Source organism: Cucumis sativus, chromosome 4, assembly GCF_000004075.3.
Source record: "Cucumis sativus cultivar 9930 chromosome 4, Cucumber_9930_V3, whole genome shotgun sequence".
NCBI classification, from domain to species: domain Eukaryota; kingdom Viridiplantae; phylum Streptophyta; class Magnoliopsida; order Cucurbitales; family Cucurbitaceae; genus Cucumis; species Cucumis sativus.
The window spans coordinates 23,631,329-23,655,973 of record NC_026658.2 but is presented as its reverse complement, the minus strand read 5'-3'; the positions used below and the strand labels follow the sequence as shown (position 1 = coordinate 23,655,973).

Genomic DNA, 24,645 nt, shown 5'->3' with positions numbered 1-24,645 from the left:
AGAGCAATCCAACAATGCCCCCAATTTTGTTCCCATGCAGAAGAAGAAGACGAAGAAGTAGAAGAAGAGAGAAGTTGCAGCTTCAAATCCAACGTGTGGTCTTTGTGCATGGAATTCATTCACATTTCACAAACCCCTTTTCCTAATTTCTCAATTTATTCCATTTCTTCCTCTATAAAACCCACTTCCCCTATTCCTCTTTCCTAATATCCACAAATCTGATTCAATCGATTACAATGGAGATTGAAGCTGTGAACTCTAAAGTGGACACAGCTTCAACTATCACCATCAAAGGCATTCTCAGTCTCCTTGTTCAGAATGCTGATGAGAACAATGGCAGAAGGTTGATTTCCCTTGGTATGGGTGACCCTTCTGCTTATTCTTGTTTTCATACAACCCGTATAGCTCAAGATGCCGTTGTTGATTCTCTTGAATCTGAGAAATTTAATGGCTATGCTCCCACTGCTGGTCTCCCCCAAACTAGAAGGTTCAATTTCTATTTCGATTTTGTTTTCACCCCTGTTCTTGTGCTTAATTATTGTTTGCTTCTTTTGATTTTTGAGGGTTCGGTGTTGAAAATCGTTAATGAATCAATGAATGCATGTATGGTTTTGTTATGAGTTTCTGACTTTGGGTTTGTTCTTCATTGTTGTTATTTTGAATATTCGTAGCTTATTCGTATCATTCTGATTCAGACCCTTTTTTGGCTATTTTTTCTCATTTGTCCTCTTGTTATTAACTATAGCCAACCAATGTTGAAGATTCTTTCCTACCTTTTTTCTGCTTTTAGTTGCTTCAGTTACTGGGTATTTCTGATTCTTTCTCCAAAATTAGATGCTGGGTTGGGTTGCCCTTTTGCAAATCTTTTGATTTTCTGTTCAATATGGTGCTCTTCATCTGTGTTTCTAGTTAAGGAACACAATGAATTTTAATTTGTTTTCTTCATCCAAAGCTTGTATCATATTCATACCAACCGATTAGACGGTCAGAGGCAATTTATACATATACATATCCATATATATATTAGTACAAAGACTTCCTCTCTCATGTCATCACATGACTTCCTATTTCTTATCAATTTCTATCTCTTTTGGGAGTTTTTGAAGTACTTCCTTGGCATTTTGTTCCTGCGATTTTCTTTACATGTTGAGATGCTGCCCTGCAACTCTCCAATGTTAGGATTTGAACTTTAGTACTTGATGAAACAAGTTGCGTGGTTCTCAGCTGAAGAGAGAATTTGAATAGGTTTAGGTACCTTTTAATTCAGTTTGTATTGAATATATAACTTAAATGCATCAATTTTTAAACTGGTCGGCTCACACGAATTGAAATCTACATCTATGGCGTAATCATAACTACTCATGTTTCGGGTAATAATTGGCATGTAGCATCAAATTAAGGTTACTGTCTTCTTTTCTAATTTCTGAGTTTAAATTTCCCCTGATCAGGGCGATTGCTGAATATTTATCTCGAGATCTTCCGTATAAGTTGACATCTGACGATGTTTTTATTACGTCTGGATGCACACAAGCGATTGATGTTGCTTTGGCAATGCTTGCTCGTCCTGGTGCAAATATACTGCTTCCAAGGCCTGGTTTCCCAATCTATGAACTTTGTTCTGCATTTCGGAATCTTGAAGTCCGGCACTTTAATCTACTCCCTCAGCAAGGTTGGGAGGTTGATCTTGATGCCATTGAGACCCTTGCCGATAAGAACACCGTTGCATTGGTTATTATCAACCCAGGGAATCCATGTGGAAATGTGTACAGCTATCAGCATCTCAAGAAGGTTGGTAATAACCTCAAAAAATCATGTATACTGTACCTACAAGAGTTCTTATTTTGTTTTGTTTTCTTTTTATCTGACAGACGTAGTGTATTAATAATGTTTTTGTTTGATGGCATTTCAGATTGCTGAAACTGCAGAAAAACTCGGAATTCTTGTAATTGCTGATGAGGTTTACGGGCATCTTGCTTTTGGAAGTCGACCTTTCGTACCCATGGGAGTCTTTGGATCAACTGTTCCTGTTCTCACCCTTGGATCTCTTTCAAAGAGATGGATAGTACCAGGATGGCGACTTGGGTGGTTTGTGACTAGCGACCCTTCTGGCACGTTCAGAAAACCCAAGGTTCCTCCACCTCCCTCACAAGCAACTTTGCTAAATTGGAAATTTAATTAAATTATCCATCGGTCTTCATATTCTATGTTTTGTCTGTCAAAACAAAGAGTGACAAGTCTTTTGGCGTCATTAATTCCTATTGAATCATACCATCTTCCCATGCAGGTTATTGAGCGAATCAAGAAGTATTTTGATATATTAGGGGGCCCTGCAACATTCATCCAGGTTCTCATCTTATAATTTTGTGTCTTTTCAAAACAACTTTCTTCTATCATACTAGCCAGACCACATGGAGATGTTAGGTCATATTAAAATTGATCAAAACTAAACACTAGGTTCTGGCAGATGTAGATGGTGATAAGATTCTGGCTATTGTAATTCCTATCATCAAAATATATATTTTCCAACGACTCAAACCCTAAACTCAAATTTAGCTTTGTATGTATTACTAAATGGTGTTTTGATATCCCAGGCTGCAGTCCCTCACATACTCGAGTCAACTGATGAGGTTTTCTTCAAGAAAACAATTAACATTTTGAAGCAAACCTCCGAAATATGTTGCAGAAAGATCAAGGAAATCCCTTGCATTACATGCACACACAGACCAGAAGGGTCAATGGCTATGATGGTAATGAAGGAAACCTCTAGATTAAGTAAAATAAAGAACAAAACAAAAAATTATGAATACCATGTTGCTTATTGGCCTATGGTTCAATATTGTAGGTAAGATTGAACATTGATCTTCTTGAAGATATCAGTGATGATATTGATTTTTGCTTCAAGCTTGCCAAAGAAGAATCACTCGTCATTCTTCCAGGTAAGAACCTGCAAAAACCAATGCTTTTGATGTACCATATAATAGACACAACTTAAATTCAACAAAGCTAGTTGCTGTTTCAGGAACGGCGGTAGGGCTGAAGAACTGGCTCCGGATTACTTTTGCGGTCGATCCGTCCTTTCTCGAAGAAGCACTTGGGAGGCTTAAATCCTTTTGTCAAAGGCATACACTAATATTGTAAAGAAGAGTTGAGGTGGTAGTGATGCAAATGAAACAATAGGATGAGTCTCATAAGTTAACTGATAACGAATTGTTGTTGTCAGAGAAACTTCATTTAAATATAAATGGAAATCTTAGCAACTCCTTCCATGTATTGATATAGCAATTAATTTATAGGTACTGTGATTCAAAACTGACATTCTTCCTTGTTTTCTGAAATAATTGCGACACAAGAAATATATGTAATGATATCGGTTACAGTAGCTGCCAAATGTACAAAATTATTGAAATATAGGAAAGAACAGTGAAATTGAGTACATAATTCAAATCTACAAAATAATTCACACCTGTCACATTGTCGATTATGTTCTTGTGACCTTTTCCGGCACTTTCAAATTTATAACAACTCGTAATAATAGTTTTTTTCACTTTATTATAAAATATACTCTTGTCTCTACATAGTTGAGTTGAGTTTATAATAGAATGGGTAGGAAGTGAATGTATACTGTGATTGAATTGGTATTGGTATGAGCTAAAGTTAAAAAACAAAATTATTACCATTTTAAAATTACATAAACATGATCTTTTAAAGAGACTAAAATAGTTACTTTATAAGGTTGATTGATGAAAGTGATCAAAAGAGTTGTTAAGATAAGCATAGTTGAACAATAATGTACTATCAACTCTAAATCAACGTGGATTCTAATCCGAATATTGTCGATATAAGAAATAGAAAATGGCAACTGCCGGCCTATTGGCGTGTATGAGATTTTTTAGTGAATGTTTGTTCATTCTCTGCTGCTGTATTCTTATTCTTACACCTTTTGCCACGAATCTTTTGGCCAAAGAATGCGCCGATTTACACTGCCACACAGCCATACTCTTCCAAAATCACAATCAGATTAAAGGGGAATTTGATCTCCCTCTACCCTCCAAATACGTATCGACAAACTTTCAGATAGTCAATTCCAAAAGATTCTTTCTTTTCACAAATGTTCACTCGAATACGACTTAAACCCAAAAGATTACAGTCGAAGTGGTTAGTTTGGATGTTTTTTTATATCGATCTTTACGCCCTTTTATGTTGGCCACTTTTCATGCTTCTGCACTCCAAGTTCTGTAAATTTTGTTTGAGTTCTGTTCAATGGAGGCTTTGAATTCTTCTTCTAGTGAAATTCAAGGTGGGATTTTCTTTTTTTCTGTTTTTTTCTTTTCATGTGGGGTTTGAGATTTTTGTGGGTTTTTTTTGGTCTGGTCTTTTGTTGTTGTTAATATGATTGTTTCTGTTTGTGTGATGATGCATTAGCGATTGGAAATGGAAGTGAAACTGACTTGAAGGTTCCTGTGTTCTCATCATCTTTGGAGGTAAATTCTTGAAACCCTATATTTGGTTGATCTTTTTTGCCCCTTACATGTTTGTATTGTATGTTTTTCATTTGGCATGTAGAAAGTTTGAGATAGTTAGTCGAGGCTCTGAGGTACTGAATCAATCTACTAATAGAAAGGATTGGATTATGGTTTCGTTAAATTTGTTCTCCATATGGTTGAACTTCTATGTCTCGAGTCTCTGGACCTGTTAGAACCTGTTTGAGTAAAAAAAAAATTGTGATAGAATCCAAATAAATTGAAATATAAATGATATCAGAACTAAGAGATATCTCTAAAGTCTTAATTCACTAACCAAAATAATGGTTTCGTTTCTCATTCTCCTTCTCCCTAAACCCTAAACCCTACTTCTCCCTACTTATAGCCAAATAGCACAAGTAGAGAATTAATTGGTTGTTGAAGGTGAGAGACATTGTTGTATGAGATTATGCAGGAGACATTTTTCTTGAGAAGGAAAGAGTAATCTGATATAGTTGAGTTTTCTACTGGCTTTTAGAAAGTATCATCATTGTTGCAATGCAATTATTTTGCTCTTCCTTTCAAACAGTTGCTCGAAAAACTTCACGAGAAATGGAGTTTGGTCAACAAGAAACCGTATCCAGCAATGTATTCCAGTGTTTTTGGTGGGATTATTACAGATCCAGCTATGATGGTGATTCCTATCGATGACCACATGGTTCATCGAGGCCACGGCGTGTTTGATACAGCCATTATTTTAAATGGGTTGGTACATGGGAATATTTCATCAAATTTATATCAGTTCCTCCTAATTTCTCAAGCTGCTATAACTGTTACTTCCTTACTGACTTTCCTTGTTTTAAAACCTTTGTTTTGGTCTTTAACAGATATTTGTATGAGTTGGATGCCCACATCGACCGCTTTCTAAGATCGGCTTCAAAAGCAAAGATCTCTCCTCCCTTTCCACGGTCAATTCTTCGGAGCATTCTTATCCAATTGACAGCAGTATCACAGCTCAAGAAAGGCACTTTAAGATATTGGTTAAGTGCAGGACCTGGAGATTTCTTGCTCACGCCTGCCGTTAATGCAAATTCTGCATTTTATGCAGTAGCCATTGACGACGACTTCTCTCAATGCAAAGAAGGGGTTAAAGCGATAACATCCACAATCCCGATGAAGACACCTCAGTTTGCAACAATGAAGAATGTGAACTACCTACCAAATGTACTAGCCAAACTGGAAGCTGAAGAGAAAGGGGCATTTGCTTCCATTTGGGTTGATGAAGAAGGCTATATTGCAGAAGGTCCAAATGTGAACGTTGCATTTATAACCAATGAAAAGGAGCTTATCCTGCCTTCTTTCGACAAGATTCTCTCAGGTTGCACTGCACTGCGACTTCTTAAGTTAGCTCCGAAGTTGGTCAAGGAAGGGAAGCTGAAGAGTGTTGGAACTGCAAACCTTACGGTTAAGGAAGCCAAAGACGCTGCCGAAATGATGTTTGTAGGAAGCACACTTCCGCTGCTGCCAATCATCTCATGGGATGAAGAACCTATTGGAGATGGTAATATCTATGGACTGATCTAAACTTCTGTTGAAGTGATAATGAATGAAATGTTTTTATAAGCAACTCTATTGATTCTCTGTTACAGGACGCGTAGGAGAACTGACGATGGCACTTTCAGATCTGCTTTGGGATGATATGGTCTCAGGCCCTGAAACAGAGAGAATACCAGTTTCATACACAGAGTGAAACCAAGCCCCAACAGAATCAAAGGATGTCAAAGCCTTGCTTTTCCTATGGTCATATCTGCTTTCTTTGAACGTGAATAAAAGGAAAATATCCTATTGGACATGTTCCTAATAGCGATCGTTTTTCGGTTATGTTGTGTATATATTCATTGCGAATTCAGTTGTTTTACCTTTGGAAACTCGATGCTTGCATCAGTTGAAAAGATCGGTGTGCATTTATCCAAGCTGAGCTATGCTTCAAGTTTATTGAAGCTGACGATGAATTATAAAATGAAGGTCTACTGGAAGATAAATTTTGCAGCACTTTAGTTAATATTTGAGATAAAAATGGCAACACTTTAGCAATAACTTCGTAAAAAAATATCAAATTTGAAAATATGAATATGAATCATGAATTGTTAAACTAAACTTAGTTGAATGGTAATTGATACCTGATATTTTTATACAATAAATTTATTAGCTTTTAATGTATGTTTAATAGATCCAGAAAAATTTAAAAATTTCTGTTATGGCTAATAGAATCATAAGATCTTCAATTCTGTGTCTACCATAAAACTTTTAAAAATTCAAATGTTTATTGATTAAATTTATGAATCTGAATTTTTTAGTCTTTTGCCAATTTTTACGTTATATGTGCAATTATTTTATCTTTGTACTACATAGTTTATTATTTTGGACTTAAATTTAATTCAGGAGCTTGCCTATTTAAAAACGTAATATAAATACAAACCTCAAAGTTTGAGCAAATTAACCCTTTTGTTACTAATAATTTTATGGGAAATGGTAAAAAGAAAATATAATATTTGATAAAATATTGTATAATAAATTGAGTTTGTGATTTTTTTTAAAATATATAATATTATTACTATTAATTATTATTCATAGAAGGTTGGAAGGTTCCAAGATTTATAGGTACAATGTTTCATCAAAACATATTGGTTTAGAAAAATGTCACAAAAAGAAAAAAAAAGGCCAAAGAGGAAGAAAGCACAAAGAATGAAGTGAAGAGATGATCGTATTGCTATTGCTATTGCTATATATATAAACACCAATCTCCTAAATTCTCACATTTCACAGCGCCACACACACAGACCTAAATCCGTCGACATAGAAGACAACTTTCGGTCTATTTACTCGGATTCTCATTCAGCTTTCGCATCAATGGCGACAGGGAAATCACCTACGCCGGCATCGCAGGAGCTGCAGCAGACCAATGCAGCGCCTAGACCTGGCCTGAGGAAGCCGGTCTTTGTTAAGATCGAACAGCTCAAACCCGGCACCAATGGTCACACACTAATCGTCAAGGTTGTTAGCTCCAATACCGTCTTGCAGAAGGGTCGATCCGTGTCTCAGCACCTTCGCCAGACGCGGATCGCTGAGTGCCTTGTTGGCGACGAAACTGGAACCATTTTGTTCACTGCGCGTAATGATCAAGGTATGGATTTTTTAATCTTCCACTTCCTGCTGTTTGGTTTCGGGGGGAATTGGGGGAAAATTAGGTTTTTTTTTTTGTTTTTTTAATCTATCGTAGCTGGGGGGGCTAAATCAATGGTTTTTTAGGTTGGGATATTTGAATTATGTACCCTTTAGCGATCATTTTAATGCACTTTTAAACCAATGTTTGGCACAATGATATAATATGAATTCTGAGATGGGTTTTGGAGAATGACGTAGTTCTTGCTGATGTGCTTAAGGAAACTTGGAAGTAGAAACAAGAGGCATCTGTTTTATGAATTGCATAAAGAAGCATTGGTTTTACTCTAATCTGAACTGGATGGGGATTAGAAAGAAATTTACTGTCTTGCACTAGGATTTGTGTTGGGATATGCATGGCTACGAATAATCTAATCCCTTTGTTTTCATGATCTTTATTCATACGCGAGCTTGTTTCGAATTGGAACATTAATTTTTTTAATACTAACTTTATGCTAATGCCCCAAGGGATTAGCATACATTCACAAATACATAGCCTTGTGAAGGGCTTGTGTCTCTTGGTTATAGAGGTTCCAATTTTGATCCTTCGAGTGAGCTTAGTACCAAAAAGTCTTGATGTCTCCAAGGTCCAGGCTCCAAACCTTAGGGCGGGTGCGGGGTGGCCTTGGGTATAGTGAAGAAAGATCCGATTGGTAAGTTGAAGATTTTAACTGAAACTGAAAGTTTGATGTTAAATCCTCACAAATACATAGCCTTGGGTCTGTGAACTGTTGCCACTTGAGTTTTTAGCCTTGAAGTGGAATCTTTGTAAACAAGGAGAATGGGATATTGATATTCATTAGACCGATTTATCATGGTTACCAATACTTGGAAAGCATACTTAAATTTTTTTTATACCTCAGCATTTAAACTTCTCTAAAGTTTTGAATGGGTTATTTTGCTTCCTCAGTTGATCAAGTAAAACCTGGGACAACTATCATTCTTCGAAATGCAAAGATCGACATGTTCAAAGGGTCTATGAGGCTAGCAGTTGACAAATGGGGCCGCATTGAGCTCGCCGATCCTGAAGATTTTGTCGTCAAGGAAGACAATAATCTATCTTTAGTCGAGTATGAACTTGTGAATGTTGCAGAGGAATGAGAAGATACTACTGGAAGGCCAACTTTAAGTATACAACGGTTTGAGATGGCTGATCAGTGAGTTTCCTGGTAATCTGCAGATGTGAATATATAACAACGCTATATTATAATTTTGTGTGGGTGAAGTATTTAAGCGAACAATCCCTTGATTTCTTCTAAAGCTCTATTCCGTCGGTATGACTTACACAAAGCCATGTTTTGTCGGGTAAAGGTATAAATAGGTACTAGTTTGGTACTTTTTACAACTCTGGAAATGTAATAGAGCGTTAGCGACGGCAAAGAATGCTTTTGGTATGCCTTTGATATCATATCTAACATGCAAAGTTTTCAATCTGTTGGGTTTGTATATTGTATATTCTCTGGCAATTCATATTACATGCAGGTTGTGGACAATAACTTGTCCTAGAAGGTGGCTTTACTTTGAGGGCAATAGCAAAAGTCTTTTGGACCAATGTAGACGGTAAACTGTCTCAACTTGTACGAGCATTAGTCTGTGAATTGATCCCTTTAAGTCATACTATTAAAACCTTTTCCATCATTCTAATCTCTTCGTCGAGAGCATATGCCATAACTTGCTGTACATTGGTTGGTCTTCCTGTAAGCTAAGTTTGTTTAGTGATAATCGATTGAACTGCCCTTAGACAGTGGTGGGTTGGGTTGATCCCCACGTCTTCTTCCCCAACCCCCAACCCCCAACCCATTTTTGAACTTGAATTTAATTACATTTGTCTTCTCTCTCAGGAGCGATGGTTATCGTATAGTGTTAGAGAGACACAATTTTGGAAGTTACTAAAGTTGAAATTATATTATTTTACTATTCTATTGAAACACCTTAATCTTATAAATAAAAACAAGCTTTTAGAAAAGCAAAACTTATCTCCTCTCAAAATAGTTTTTGATCTTCAAATAAGTGCTAAACTAACCTATACTATATGACATATCTTTCCCTATGGGTTGGGTAAATAATTATTAAGAATGCTCTTTCTAGAACTTATATCAGTAGCTATGTGCTTGTTTTTATCAGTGGTGTAAACCTTGACTGTCAAAGAGTAAAAGTCAATTAGTAGAACTCTTCAAAATAATTTTTTAGAAAATTTTCTCAAATTGCCATAGATCGATCCATCTTCTTCTTTGATCCACTTACTTTGGTTTAATTTTGGTTTGATTTTTCAATCATCCATGGTCATCTTTAGTTTTCACATTATTTATTAAAAAAATTGTTAAAGAGTTGATATTAAAAAAAAATTAACTTGCTACAAAAAAAAAAAGATAATTTTGAATAAAGAAATTGTAAAAAACAGAATATTTGATAAAATATTTACATTTTATAGAAAAGTCAAAGTGTAATTAATTTTGTTTCCTAGAGTGTAAATAGTTTGTTAATTTTTTTTATATTTAAAAAAAATTTGCATTAGACACTATTTTAAAATTTTGATAGAATCTAAAATTTTGTAATATGTTAGTAAATATTTTAGTTTATTTTGCTATTTTAAAAAATGTTCCTATTGAATATTCTTTTATTTTTCTATGATGTGTTTTTTCTTTTGTCTATTTTGCTATTTTTTTCTTGTTTAAAAAATATTAATTTATATCCTTAAACTTTATTACGAGTACGAATTTGAACGTTAAATTAGTAATGACATCAATTTAAGTCATGAATTTTTAGTGTATCAATTGAAAATCGTCATTACATTTTGTTTGGAAAAATATGGTGCAAGACTTATAAGCATGACAATTAAATTCTTAAACTTTCATAACAATTAAATTCTTAAACTTTCATAGATAAAAATAATCACTTTGTAAATTTAATATTTAAAAAGTTTTACACATATTTAACAATTAATCTATTGACAAAATGGTCTAAATTGATTAGCTTATCTAAAGTTAAGAGTTTGATTAACTCAAATTATAAATTTCACACGTTATTGGTCCAACATAATTTATAGGTATCATTGATATTTGCTTTCTTTAGATACAAGAACAATCTAACTCTTTAAAATGCCAAATGATTTTAGCTCAATATTAGTTGACATGATTTTCTACTTAGTAACACTTCAAAAAAATTTACTCGGAGACATTATAATTAATAAAAATAATACAAAATAATGAGTCTTTAGCCAAAGCCTAGAAGGGGATGAATGGTTTGCCACGACTTGTCAACTTTTTATGTTAACAAACATAAGTTTGAGAGAGACTCTACACTGAATCTACCATACTTCTATTTTTCTTTTAAAGATTCAATAATTTGCAAACTCGTATTTATGATATATTCCTTCACTTGTAAATATTTTTAATCATTCAATTATATAAAATAATCTCCTATATTTGTATAGTATGTTTAAAAATTACTTATCAATCAAATCAAAGTGAACTTTCCAACTAAAATCCCTTTTTGATAACAAAAATCTCAAAGGAAAAATGGGATTAATTTGGTAAACAAATTAGTATTAAATTGTTAGATGTTTTAAGAACTTTTTAGGAGTTGTTAAGTAAATTTTAGAGAAGGCCTTAAAAATAATTTTCTTTTTTTAAATAATAAATAAAGACCAAGTATTTTTTAAATTTTATTTTTAAGAAAAACAAAAATTTAACATTTATTACCAAACATGGCATGGTTCATTATTTTTTATAACCCCTTTTTTCAAAATTATTTATTTGTTCTCTTTCCCTCAAAACTCCATTTCTTTCTTAGTCCACACTAACAATCTTTTTTAAGTTTCTTAGTCCACACTAACAATCTTTTTTAAGACAGTGTAAAGAATAAAATTGATTAACCATAAATGATTTATACTCATTCATGATTGATTATGATTTAAACATCTACTAAATCGATAATAAAGAGTCACGAACCATTGCACACCCTAACTTAAATACAAGTAGGTCATATGTTCTCTTTTCTTCTAAAATGTAAAAGCAAAATTTAAAATAACTTACCATGTAACCATTTTTTATTAGGTGCAACACAATATAGGCTCGAACCTCGAATCTATGTTTTTTTGTATATAATAATTTCAAATAAAATCACAATATTTGCCTAATTTAAAACAGTCACGTGACAATAAATTTTGATATTACTTTATTTATATGTAATAAACGAAAATGGTTTTTGAAAACTGAATAGGAAATTAGAAAACAACAATTAAGAAAGCAAATGAGGTTTGCTTTTGTATCAATGGGGTGAGGGTCAATTAAGGGTTCTTAAATATTATTCAAAATCTGAGTAACAATCCGGCAATCTTGAGTGACCGCCACCGTCCCCGCCAAAACCTCCGACGGCACCAGAATGCTAGGATTTTTCTTGAAATTATCCATGCACATATTCACATTCCTAATAGTAATCTCCAAAACGCTCTTCCCGCCCCCATAGTCTCCCGCCGCCACGGATCTTGCAATTCCCGGAAAATTACCCGCGGCATACCCCGTCGACATCCAACATTCATTCAAAAGCGTCTTCAATGTTGACTCCGGCGTCGAACGAACAAGGTTTCCAACCCTCTGCGCCATTAATTTGGTATTTCTCTCCGCACATTCGACGGCGATGAGTGCCAGTCCACGGCCGATGGCGCTCTGACTTCCCTGGCCGGAATTGAGGCAGTCGGAACAAATCTTCGGTTGCTCTGTTTTGCCGCAGAGGTTTTGGATGTAGGCGGCGTCGGGTTTCGCCGGAGAGAAGAGAGCAAAGAGGAGGGAAATTAGAAGAGTGGAGTTAAGGAGATTCATGTTTGAGCAATTTGAATTTGATGAAGAATTGATGTTGAATTGTAAGTATTTATGTATGAAATTTGTGAAGCGTTTGATTTTCCTTTTGAATTTGCTTTTCTTTATATTAATGTTATTATTTGTGTATGGAATGCTATTTTGGTGGGAATATGAGGTTAAGCTTTTGTTCCTTTTGGGCATAATATTATTCTCACTTTCTTAGGATATCGTAGAAATATAAACAAAATAATTTTGTTTACTTTTAATGGTTTTCTTTTAAACAGAAACTTTAATTAAAGTAGCAAAAATAAAATGAATAATTTAAAAATTAACTTCGAGTTGAAAAAAAAAAGCACTCGTAAAAATAGCAAAAAAAAAAAAAATGATAATAACACTTTCTAAATTCAACGTGACCGCATTTTATAAATTGCAAAAGTAACAAATTTAAAAGTCGATATATTTCATAGCCATCTGATATCACTAATTACTCGTGATATTTGTCATTTTCGCAATATGCAAAAAATAGATGTTATAATCCGTTTTTTTTTGTCTAAATAATTATTGATGTGTATATGAACAAAAGAGGGGGGGGGGGGGGGGGAGGGGGCTGGATGAATAACACTTTTTCTTATCGAGAAACCTAATTAAATTTTACTAGTGAAAGTTAAGAGAGAGAAACACGATCTCTTAGAAGATCATTTTATATAATATTAAGATTTTATTATCTAATCATGAATTAAAATTTACATGGTTATCTTTTATCTAGAAAATTTGTTTTTTTAAAAAAAGAAGACTTCTAGGACAAATAAGGCGTGATAAGTCTATATTACCCTTTAAATGAAAAACCCTAAAAATTAACTTTGTGTCATTTTCTCCTTTTCCTTCTCCCTCACGTTCTCTTCTTGCGTGGCTTTCTCCTTCTCCCTCACTTTCTCTTCTACTAACGCAAAGTGCAGCCCGACTTCAACTCTTCTCCTTTCTCAGTCGCCGTCGCGTCTCCTTCACCGTCGCCAACCGTTCAGTCCTCTATAGTGGTCAGTTTGTATGCGGCGTGCAAGATTCTCTATCGAAGATGCATCGAAAAATACGTTTTGGCGCCCTATTTTCCTCCCTTGAGCCTCTCAAGTTCATCATTGCTCACTGTATTTTCGACACTAGCAACATCATCAAATTGCTTCTGGTACGTCCTTAATACCTATTTTTCTGTTTCTCTTTCAAATTTTGAGTGTCATCTTCTTGTTTTTAAGTTTAGAAATTATGAATTTTTTTCTGAAAATTGAAAATTGACCTTAAAAACTTGAGGAAAAACCATCTAATTAGTTTAAAAATTCTGATCGAGTAATTGAAGACATCTCCGGCTAGAATTGATTAAACGAAATCCTTATAATATATATGAAGAATTCACAATCGTATTATGCTTGATTAATTTTGCTGGATGAAAATTTGGAGCCATTATATTCAAGCATCATTGAAAATTAGTAGAATAAAATGAAAACACCCCTCACTGTTTTTAGAGTTGGAATGTAGCACTTTTTAAGAGGCCGGGGTGAAATGACTACTCAAGAACCTTTTAGGTGATTGAGATTTAAAAAGTGTCATTTAAGCAATTTTTGGATGCTTTTGGTAGCCACAGTGTCATGAACTTCTTGTTACAAAATGTGGTAAGGTAGCTAGTTCAAAATTTTTAAAGCATGCATTGAGTTGGATCCAAGTTTATTTGTTTTACTCTACACATTTTTGTTTTGCAGCTTCTCACTTATCAGTCTCCATTGAAGGTTTGTCAGCGAGCACTAACTTAACATGATCCCAAGAAAATGGGGTGATTGGTGACTACAAAAGAGTCGTGGTGGGTCATTACAATGATCACAATACCAATACCAATAGACAATTTGTTAGATTTGATACACACTATTAGGATGTTTTGTTTGTGATCATGTTTTGTTTATATGATGGAATTGTATTAACTTAATTTTGTGCATATGTTCATTTGTGTACCAAGTTTTAGTTTGTTGAATATTTATATGTTAGTTGTATGAAATAAATTGGAAACTATTAATTATATCTAGTTGTGATAATGCAAATTTCAATTTAAAAGCTTTTTTTGGAGTTAATTATAGGTTTGCGTATGAGGGGTTCTAATGACCTAGATTTTGATGTTTTTATTCTAGCATACAGTTATTTATTTATTTTATTTTATTTATTTTTGCGTGTTTTAGGATTTTATGTATTACTTTCTTTTTAATCTTTCAACACAAGAATATGTGCAAGATAAGTGTTAGATAAAACATGAGGACTTAATAAACTTACTACACATGCATAGAATCAAAACTCAGTGAAAATTTGAAACGTGCGAGATAGTTGATGTTTTATTTTGCATGCATCTTACACCTATCTTGCACGTTTCAAACTTTCACTATGAGTTTTACAATCAAATTGCTATCTCTCATAAGTCATTTAGAGTGCTTTTGTGCATGTTTAGTAAGTTTATTAGGCTAAATGTTTTATTTCACACGCATCTCGCATCTATCTAGCATGTTTCAAACTTTCACTATGAGTTTTTCAATCAAATTGCTACCCCTCCTGAGTCATTTAGAATGATTTTGTGCATGTGATTTTGTGATGTTTAGTAAGTTTATTAGGTTGAATGTTTTATTTTGCAAACATCTCACATCTATCTTACATGTTTCAAACTTTCACTATGAGTTTTACGATCAAATTGCTACCCCTCTAAAGCCATTGAGAGTAATTTTGTGCATGTTTAGGAAATTTATTAGGCTGTATGTTTTTTATTTCGCACATATTTCGGACATTTCAAACTTTTACTATTAGTTTCAAAATCAACTTTATAAGAGAAGAAAAAAGAGATAGGAACATAATAAAGGATGAAAAGGAAAGAATTGCCTTTACGTTTGTGAGAAAGAATAATAAGTTGATGGACGGTGCCATGGAAGGGAAGGAAATGATAAAAGAAGAAAATGAGAGAAAATAGAAGGGAAGGTAAAGGAAAAATTAAAGAAGGGTAATTTAGACATTTCAATCAAAATTAACTTTTTCAAAATCAATCCCAAAAATCTTTTATCCCTAAATTTTTAGGCTATTTTTGACAATTTTCCAAACTTCTATAGGTTAGAATTTGTATAAAAACCCATTATGTGATTTTTTCCCCGTAATTGACAGGATTCTTCAAAACTCGGGCGATTTTGTTTCCTCAAGCGGGTATTGTATATTTTCCCGCTCAAGCAATAGTTTCTGTTTCGAGAACATCTTCTTCGAATGAATGGCATCCGCTTCCGATTCCCGATCAACCGGCGTCACCGGCAGAATCAAATCCGCCGCCACCATTATGCACTCCGACAATCAATCCCTCCTTGCAGTAACTTGCTTAATACTACTCTCTTACTTTACTTCTATCTCTGCTTGCAATTTCTTGTTCTCATTGATAAACCAAATCTTCTGATTCTTCGAGAAAATGAACTAATCCTTGTTTTTAGCTTTAACATCTACATTTCGTGTTAGTTCACATGCTGTATTCCCTTCATTTTGCGCTTTGAACTGGGATTTTCTAGATTTCTAAGTGCTGAAACGTCCGGGTTGAGATTATTCTATTGAAAACAATCATCCATAAGGAATTTAACTAATGAATAATGATGATGGGTTATCTGTTAATTTTTGTGATTGGATTTTATTGTCTTAATTTCAGGAATTGCGTAAGACGCTGATTATGATGAAGGAAATTGGGGTGGATTTGGAGAAGGAAAAACAGTACAAGATGGTATTATGAATTATGGACCTTAATTTCGAGCATCTCCAATGATTTCCATTTGTTACTTAGAAAAAGAATGTTGTTGGATTAGGATTAGATCTTGTAAAAAAAATACAAAGAAGTAAAGTCTACATAAATTTCAAATATGTTCTTAGGATTCTGAACATTTCTGGAGTTTTTTTTGTCTTAGTTAATTGAAAATGAAATAGCAGATTGTGTGCAATATGCTGCACATCGATCTTGTTGGGACTTTCATTACAAACCAGCCACTTTGTCGAACCGTTTGAAATTCAAATATGTGAAATTCTTATTTCCATTTGGTGATTTTGCTACCGACATACATTTTTGTTTTTGACAGACTTTCTGTCGATGCCAAGATATGTATAAGATTTACTGAACTGAATCCTTGCTTACAAATTTTGATATTATTTTCAGTAGGTGTAATTTATCTAATTTCTATACCATATGCACTTTTAGGCGGATTTTCTGCTTCTGTCTATTAGATCCAATCTATGGGTAATTGTGAATCAGTGTTGATTGGAACTATTAACCAATGATTTTAGGTCAAGGAGCTTGAAAAATCTATTGTTGAGCTGTTGAGTGCCTATGAAAACTGTAACAACTTTTCATCTGCAATTCAGTCGGTTGGAAATACATATGAACCAAAAGAAGAGGTGCTTAAATCTCTTTCCATGCTGAATTTTCCACTACACTTTCTTTTCTTAATTTTCATTGTGTGGGTTCCTTCCTTTCCAGATGTAATATTTATATTTTATGTTGATATAAAGTTGACAGATTTTGAGAAACTACTTGATGATGAAGTTGCAAAAGTCAGCGAAAGTTCATCTTCAAATTTTGCGAACCATCCTATAATTCGGCAATTTAGAGAAGCTATTTGGGTATGCATCTTCATCTCTTTTTCGCCTTGGACGGGCTTTGGCACCCGGAAGAAAATAGATCAGAAAGCTAGGGAACAATATTTCCCTTTTCTTTATCGGATCTGATTATGCAATAACTAGCCCGAAACTGTGAAAATGCCCAAAAGACAGTATACGAGTAGTAAAGAAGAGAAACTATTATACCTCTTTTTGCAATTTCCAAATGTTTAGAAAGCATTTTATTTATCTTCCAGTTGTAGATTTAATTCTTCCCAATGCTTTAGCCTATCTCCACGTTATTTCTGCAGAATGTTCACCATGCAGGACAAGCTATGGCAGGTGAGGAGCAGGAAGACGTTGTGATGACCAGTACTCAGTGTAATCTATTGAATGTCACTTGCCCGTTAAGTGGAAAGCCTGTCACTGAATTAGCAGAACCCGTTCGCAGGTACATTGCAACTAAATATATTTTGATGAAGGATAAAGAATTGGAATCCTTTCTGTTATTAGTGAAAAAGAAGTCTGCCCTTCCATTCGGTGTGCTACTTTGAAGTAGGTGCATGAAAAAGGAAAACGGACTGAACTAGTCTGCTACTTTGATCTTCTTCTTGCTCTTCTTCTTATGCTTCTGAGCTGAGTCTTGAAATTATATTTTTGTTCTTTGTACAAGTAATTGTTTTAGGTTGCGAAGAAGGTACATTCCCATGGACTTGGCTCTTGTTTTCTTTTTTCTTTTTTTTCCATGGTTTCTGTTATGGATCAGTACAAGCGTGGGACATAGTGCATTTAAGCACTTCTATTAAGTCTCTTTATGTCTCTACCTTATGCAATTTGTAGCGTGGAATGCAAGCACATATACGAAAAGGCAGCCATAATGCAGTACCTTAATTCCAAGAAATCTCGCGCTCAATGCCCGGTTGCAGGTATTCGGATCTACAACATTACATATACTGATACAGAATGTTTACATTGACTTGTCTCACTTGATCTCTCTGTCCTTGCAGCCTGTCCTAAGATGTTGCAGCCTGATAAGGTTGTGCTTGATCCATTCTTAGAGATTGAAATCGATGAACTACGAAAGATGTCTAGGCATTCTGGGAGAATACAGGACTTCACAGAGCTTGATGCAGATTAGCACCACTGAATTACTTTCTTTTCCTCCTTTACATTTTGTTATCTTTATTAGCGTTGTCACCGGTTGGTCGTTCGGGTCAGTCTCTGGATCAAATGTTTTGGTTGGTAAGTTAAGCTAGTTGGGATGTATATGGTATGTATAGTTTGTCTATATCGTCTCTAGTTGAATGGAGAAACATGGCTTCATTGACAAATTGTCATTGCCCTTTATATGTTGAGTAAAAAATGGTGGTATGTATGTACTTTGAATTTGTGGCCTTAATCAAAATAAAACAAACTACATTTTATCCATTTTAGGGAGTAGAATGTAAACTTTAGGGGCAATTGATATTTTTGGCCCCATGAAGTCTTATTTTGGGGAAAGAAATCCTTTTGAAAACCAATTTATATGGTGATATTTTAAATTAACTTTGCTTCCTAATTTTGTTTGAATTATTTTGAAATTAATTAATTTGCTTCATTTGACTATTGTTCAATCAACTTTTTTTTTCCCTTTTATAAGTTTACGAGATTTCTTTATATTAAATTATAGCTAAAAGTGGAAAAAGAGTAACTAATTTGCTTGACAACCACTTTTTTCTAATATTTTTGTAGAATAGTTTTTTTTAAAAAAAGATTATATATATTTTTAAATATTTAGTAGGTTTTGAGGGAATGAAATGATAATCTTAAATAACATTTATATTAAACAACAAAATATTTTAGACAATTATATAATTAGACTTTTTTTTCTTAAGAATAATTATAGTCATGAAAGAAAAGTATGCAACTTTTTTATATTGAAAATGGTACGAAAAACAATTGTGGTATTATAAAAAAACTATATTTTTCAAAATTGAAAATCCAAACAATATCGAGAATGACTTGAGGACAATTGCAGACTTATATTTTCAACTTTAGTTTGTTTTACTTTTGTATTTTGTTTGTTTGTACGGTTGTTTTTTAGATTACAAAGAGATAAAATAAGCCTTTTGAAGATAAAGATTTCAAAGAGATAAGATGTCTTTTAGAGGATCTATCCTATAAACTACTTTTGGTTTCTTTTCATTGTATTAATGAAGGTCTTGTGAGAGATTCAATCATCTATAAAAAGGTACGTTCTTCAACCCTTAATGGTATGAGAGCCTTTAAGCTCATATTTCTCTTTATCTATTATCTCGAAGGAGTACTTCTTTTGAGTTAGGGAATAAAAGAATTAAAATTTGATATTTATCATGATAGAAAAAATAATTATGGTAATATAAAAAACTATAATTTTCAAAATTGAAAATCCAAACATCTAAAAATGGACATAGAAGTATAATATAGAGTAGAAAAAGAATAAGTTAAGTTTCGTTTTCTTAACTCACTTTCTTCATCCAAAAAAATCAAGTTTATAAAAGAGTGTTAACTTTTCCAAACATAAAGTTAGAGGGTCATTTTTGTCAATTTCCCAAACTTTATATTTATTTACAAACCTTCACCATTTAAACAATTTAGTCATTTTAAAATAATTCTTAATTAAAATAGATTTATTTGAAATTTACAGTTTTTTTATTAAAATATTTCCTAATATTTGAAATTTGTATTATTTAGTTCATGCAATTTCATAGTATAGTCTCCCAACTTTTGATTATTTAACAATTTAATTTTCTGTAAACAAAATTGTACATTAGATACAAAATTAAAATTTATATCTAAAAATCAATTAGTTTTAAAATACCATTAAAAATAAGGTTTTTTTTCTTAAAAAAAAAAAAAAGTAGAAACGATTAAAACCTAAAACCTAAAATGTGAATTTTGTATTTTGTCAATTTTCTTTAGAAAAATATAAATAAAATTTTTATATGTTTATTACACACAAAAGTTGAAACAAAATAAAAAAAATTTAAAACTAAAGTTCAAATTTAAGCCGTTGATGAATAAAAATAAAATAATTTTGGGTAATAGCCCTCGAATTTGCTGCTCCAGAATTCGACCACTCTAACGTCCGTCGTCTTCCCCGGCTCCGGTCGACCGTCGGAGTGTGTACGTCATCCACTCACTTCCCTTCATTTCAATTCGATGTTTCTGAGAGCTTCGCTGCTTAAGTTTTCATCATTCTACTCAATCCCATGTCATCCTCTGCTTCCCGTCTCTCTCTCTTCCTCAATTTGTTCTTCTCCTCGCACACCTTTCTCTATCCGATGCCATTCAGCTTTCCCCTTATCCCACGAACCATCTTCTTCAGCTTCCTCTGAATTCCCCGATGTGGCGGATAATCGTTGGAGGCCCACGTGTTTGTATTTCACTCATGGCAGGTGCACAATGGTATTTTTCAATTCTGGTTTTAGTTGTAGCATGCGCGTTTTTCGAATGCTTTTATGTTTTATTTTCTCCCATTTTGTGAAATGATTGAAGATTCTACTTGACTGTGGATGCTAAGTTGTTGGTTTGGCGTTGTACACCACTTGTTCGACGATATTCCTCACAGAGCTTTTGCTCGTTTTTGCTGCGTGTTAAGCTGTCTAGTAGTTGATTTTTTATTAGGGACTCCATAATTTGAGAATTAGACGGGTAAGGTAATGGACATATCGTTTTAATTCTAAAATTGGATAATCTGTATCCCATCTGAACAAAATAGGAAATATTGGAATTCTATAAAAGTTTACGAATGTACAACCATTTTTCACATTTGATCAGGCTCTTGTCTTATGTTGTGTGTTCAGATGGTTTTCATGGATTTCCCCAGCTGAAATTTCGCAGAAAAATTTAGATATTTATTGTCTTATGTTGTGTAGATGGATGATCCACTCCACATAAAGAAGTTCAATCATGATATCTCCAGGGAGCTTCAGGTAGATGTTGCTAGGTCAAACCATATGCGAACTCAGGACTTTGATTATTTTCTGGTGCTTGATTTGGAGGGTAAAGTTGAAATTATTGAGTTTCCAGTCATATTAGTAAATGCCAAGACGATGGGTGTGACAGGTTTTTTCCACAGGTTCTACATGCTTCTTTATAACGTGCTCATTTTTGCTATTGGTTATGCATCAATTTCTTTTTTCACTTGGCAGATTGTGTATTTTATGCATTTCTATATTTCCCCGTTACCTGTTTTTCTTCTTAATAGACAATATAATCTCAAAGAGAATATAGAAGGAATTACCTGAGTATCCGCACTAATATATTAGATACTGATGCCTTACTACCCCTTTACCTTACATTTCTGATGGGCATATGAGTAATATAAGTATGGATGAGAGATGTCATTGATCGGCTTGTTATGTTTGTAACCCAATCATGCAAAATGATTTAACTTTCAAGAATCTCAACAAGTTCTTTGGGTAATTAAGAACAAGACATTTATATTTTTTCCTTTTTTGTTGCCATGTTTGCTGACGATTGCTTTAAATTCTTCCTCAGGTTTGTTAGGCCATCAAGAATGAGTGAACAGAGAATAAATGAATACATTGAAGGAAAATATGGCAAGTTTGGAGTTGACCGGTAGGCTTCTAGTCTTGTATGGGGAAGGCTTTATAATGTTTGACATTATTGTGAATTCATTTTGTTCTGAATTATTGATCAACCGTCAATCAAGGCCATGATAGACTTTTGGATGTATTTCACAATCTGATTGCATGACGTATTGATGTACATGTCCAATGCTAATTTGATAGGACAAGCTTTTCTGCAGTATGTTGACACCTCCTGTTAATATTCTACTGTAACTTTTCTTTACTAGCTGATAGTTCCATATTATAATTCACAGTGTCTGGCATGACACAGCCATACTGTACAAGGATGTTATTCAACAGTTCGAGGATTGGCTGGTTCAGCATCAGCTATGGAGAAAGGAACTGGGCGGTGTTCTTGATCGAGCGGCATTTGTGACATGGCAAGCCTCATTTTCTTGATCTACTTTTATTTTCCTTCCTAAATTGTTCATTTCTTTATATTGTTAATGTGGTATGTCTATCAGGAGTTTGCCCAGCAACCACTAGGTCTTTTCACCCTTTTATAACGTTAAGTTTTGATTATCTAATGATTTATTCTCTCTTTACTTCTACCAGTGGCAACTGGGATATAAAAACTCAGGTCCCACATCAATGTAGCGTGTCGAAGATGAAACTTCCTGACTATTTTATGGAGTGGATCAACATTAAAGATGTCTATCTTAACTTTTACACAAAAAAGGTACAACAATCCTGTCAAAATAACAGATCGTAGCATCTTGAGTGGCTTTATTATTCTGTTGTCAAGAGAGAAACACATTATTTTACTTTTAGGAGTCAGAATTATGAAATCAATCTGCTGCTGATCGTTTCACTTTTCTTCAACTGCTTGTATAGATTATATCACAAGCATTGCAAAACACAATACATTGGTTTAGAATGATCAAAACAGAGTTCAACATTCATTATTCCACACGGGAAAGACTTGAATGAAAATGATGTTCTTTGTCATACTTACACATAACATAATAATGATTAATGTAATTGATTGCTTTAGGTGGCTATAGTTCGCTACACTCCATAATTTGTTTAGTTTCTCTAAGATCAGATCTTACACGACCAATTATTGATGAAGTTGTTTACTTTGGATGGTAATTGGTAGGCAACGGGAATGGCGACAATGATGAGACAACTCGAAATGCCCTTGGTGGGAAGCCATCATCTTGGTATAGATGATACAAAGAATATCGTGAGAGTGTTGCAGAGAATGGTTGGTGATGGAGCACATTTGCAAGTCACTGCACGAAGGAATCCTAAATCTCCTCAACATGTTAAGTTTCTTTTTGAGAACCGTATTTAGTGATGGCTGTCTTCAGCAAGTTATCTTCCATATTTGTCTGGATGATCTATGGAATGGATAAGTCTTTAAAATAGATACTTCGATCTCATGAATTGTAGATGAATCTGTCAATTCAGTTCTGATGTGTTTCAAGTGTTGAAATTTGACCAGATGAAATATGTTGCAATTCTAAATTTGAAGTTTAGAGGTTTCATTTGAAATATCATTAAAAGAAAATCGTATTCTCAAATGTGTTTAACTAATGAATTATTAAACATATATATATTATATGTACCAGATTGCTTAGATTTTAAAGAATAACATTAGAGTTAGAATTTAGTTGAAATTTGTGAGTTTCGTAATGTTCTTACATTGTTTATATATAATGAAATTTGACTAGAGGCTAAAAAATTCCACAATTGTCAGGTTCAATTTCATGAAATTATTATTATTTTTTGGGGCGATTTTTAGGCATTTTAGAAGGGCATAGGGAGAGTTTTAGATGTAATTTATAAATATGAATTTTATGGATTCATGTATTGAGGGCATCCTCATTTTTACATTTTTAACAATTTTTTTTTCATATACGCGAGCACGTGCAGATTAATAAAAACAAAGGTGTGTTATATATATAAACAAATAATCATAAGAGCATTATTAATGTAAACTTATTTTGGTCCCTAATTTTTGTATTTTGTTTTATTTTGGTTTTTAAAGCCTTTTAAAAAAGTATGTTTTAATTTCTAGACTTAAAAAAAAAGCTTACATGATCATTGTTTTAGGATTACGTTAAATCTTTAATTAAATCTACATTAATTATATTAATTAAATAGATAAATAACCAAGAAAATTTGCTGATTTATTCTATAAGTTTTTCTTGCCAACACAAAAACCTAATCAAATAAACCAAAAAACTAATTTTGTTCTTTTTTCTCTCAAAAACTCAAATCTCTCACATTTCCTTTCGATTCGCGCACCCTTTATGTGTGTTTTTTAAAAAATTGAAATCTTAAAGCAAACCATATGCGTATTGAATAGAATAAAAAGATAAAATAGAACTCGCACATTGGTGTTAGCATTCGAGATGATGTGAAATAAAACTAAAACAAAATAAAGTTATGAACATCTAATATAGAAAATAAGTTCTAAGGTAGAGATAAACATTGACACGCTTAATCAATATGATAAATCTAGAATCTAGTCATCCAAATATATAAATTTCATCATCATTTTCTAAAGAGTTAGCTCTTGACGACAATGATCAACGTAAGTTCTTTTTAAAAATTCAGAGACTAAACACAAATGTTTTAAAAACTTTTACAAACAAAAATAAACAAATACAAAGTCTAGGGATCAAAATAAGATTTAAAGCATTAAAATTTAAAATATAACAAAACAACAATGTTATTCAAATATTTTTAGATCCGTGAGAAAATGTTCCAACCAAAACAAACATGATTATTTACAAATAAGATAATTATAATTTATGACAATTTTAAGAATAATAATTAAATGTATAGTAACATTTTTTAAAAATTGAAAATATAACAAAATCTATTATCAATAAGCTTATATGATTGATAGACCTTTATGATTATCACTGATAGACCAATAATATTTGTAACATAATTTATGAG

At 33.2% G+C, this 24,645-nt stretch overlaps 6 protein-coding genes and 1 long non-coding RNA gene across 9 annotated transcripts; 6 read left to right on the top strand and 1 right to left on the bottom strand.

Annotated features, from left to right (window-relative positions):
- Nucleotides 1–3,379, top strand: LOC101212407 (probable aminotransferase TAT2). The gene is made up of 7 exons (XM_004145997.3): nucleotides 1–487; nucleotides 1,449–1,788; nucleotides 1,910–2,128; nucleotides 2,285–2,344; nucleotides 2,592–2,747; nucleotides 2,843–2,936; nucleotides 3,020–3,379. The coding sequence occupies exons 1-7, from the start codon at nucleotides 237–239 to the stop codon at nucleotides 3,136–3,138; spliced, it is 1,239 nt and encodes a 412-aa protein (XP_004146045.1). The 5' UTR covers nucleotides 1–236; the 3' UTR covers nucleotides 3,139–3,379.
- Nucleotides 3,380–3,854: 475 nt separating this feature from the next.
- LOC101212163 (D-amino-acid transaminase, chloroplastic) lies at nucleotides 3,855–6,509 on the top strand. The gene is made up of 5 exons (XM_004145996.3): nucleotides 3,855–4,297; nucleotides 4,423–4,481; nucleotides 5,050–5,225; nucleotides 5,348–6,021; nucleotides 6,110–6,509. Exons 1-5 carry the CDS (start codon nucleotides 4,261–4,263, stop codon nucleotides 6,208–6,210), a joined length of 1,047 nt encoding a protein of 348 aa, XP_004146044.1. The 5' UTR covers nucleotides 3,855–4,260; the 3' UTR covers nucleotides 6,211–6,509.
- A 632-nt stretch (nucleotides 6,510–7,141) lies between these two features.
- Nucleotides 7,142–9,124, top strand: LOC101211920 (uncharacterized protein At4g28440). The gene is made up of 2 exons (XM_004145995.3): nucleotides 7,142–7,644; nucleotides 8,593–9,124. The coding sequence occupies exons 1-2, from the start codon at nucleotides 7,371–7,373 to the stop codon at nucleotides 8,781–8,783; spliced, it is 465 nt and encodes a 154-aa protein (XP_004146043.1). The 5' UTR covers nucleotides 7,142–7,370; the 3' UTR covers nucleotides 8,784–9,124.
- Nucleotides 9,125–11,980: 2,856 nt separating this feature from the next.
- On the bottom strand, nucleotides 11,981–12,502 carry LOC105435388 (pectinesterase inhibitor). The gene has a single exon (XM_011656109.1). The coding sequence runs from the start codon at nucleotides 12,500–12,502 to the stop codon at nucleotides 11,981–11,983; it is 522 nt and encodes a 173-aa protein (XP_011654411.1).
- An 837-nt stretch (nucleotides 12,503–13,339) lies between these two features.
- On the top strand, nucleotides 13,340–14,540 carry LOC116403186. The gene is made up of 2 exons (XR_004215810.1): nucleotides 13,340–13,661; nucleotides 14,230–14,540. It is a non-coding gene; the product is annotated as an uncharacterized LOC116403186 (long non-coding RNA).
- A 1,118-nt stretch (nucleotides 14,541–15,658) lies between these two features.
- Nucleotides 15,659–18,547, top strand: LOC101211685 (E3 SUMO-protein ligase MMS21). Its single transcript, XM_004145994.3, has 7 exons — nucleotides 15,659–15,854; nucleotides 16,182–16,253; nucleotides 16,808–16,918; nucleotides 17,033–17,143; nucleotides 17,431–17,570; nucleotides 17,960–18,045; nucleotides 18,127–18,547. Exons 1-7 carry the CDS (start codon nucleotides 15,759–15,761, stop codon nucleotides 18,255–18,257), a joined length of 747 nt encoding a protein of 248 aa, XP_004146042.1. The 5' UTR covers nucleotides 15,659–15,758; the 3' UTR covers nucleotides 18,258–18,547.
- A 1,609-nt stretch (nucleotides 18,548–20,156) lies between these two features.
- Nucleotides 20,157–23,240, top strand: LOC101211439 (uncharacterized exonuclease domain-containing protein At3g15140). Of its 3 annotated transcripts, none has more exons than XM_004145993.3 (6): nucleotides 20,157–20,545; nucleotides 21,016–21,218; nucleotides 21,641–21,721; nucleotides 21,987–22,112; nucleotides 22,288–22,411; nucleotides 22,832–23,240. In XM_004145993.3, exons 1-6 carry the CDS (start codon nucleotides 20,300–20,302, stop codon nucleotides 23,027–23,029), a joined length of 978 nt encoding a protein of 325 aa, XP_004146041.1. In that variant the 5' UTR covers nucleotides 20,157–20,299; the 3' UTR covers nucleotides 23,030–23,240. The 3 variants fall into 3 exon arrangements, with proteins under 3 accessions (XP_004146041.1, XP_011654056.1, XP_031739607.1); XM_011655754.2 differs by having other exon boundaries at nucleotides 20,158–20,535; XM_031883747.1 differs by having other exon boundaries at nucleotides 20,470–20,545; nucleotides 21,016–21,072.
- The last annotated feature ends 1,405 nt before the right edge of the window (nucleotides 23,241–24,645 follow it).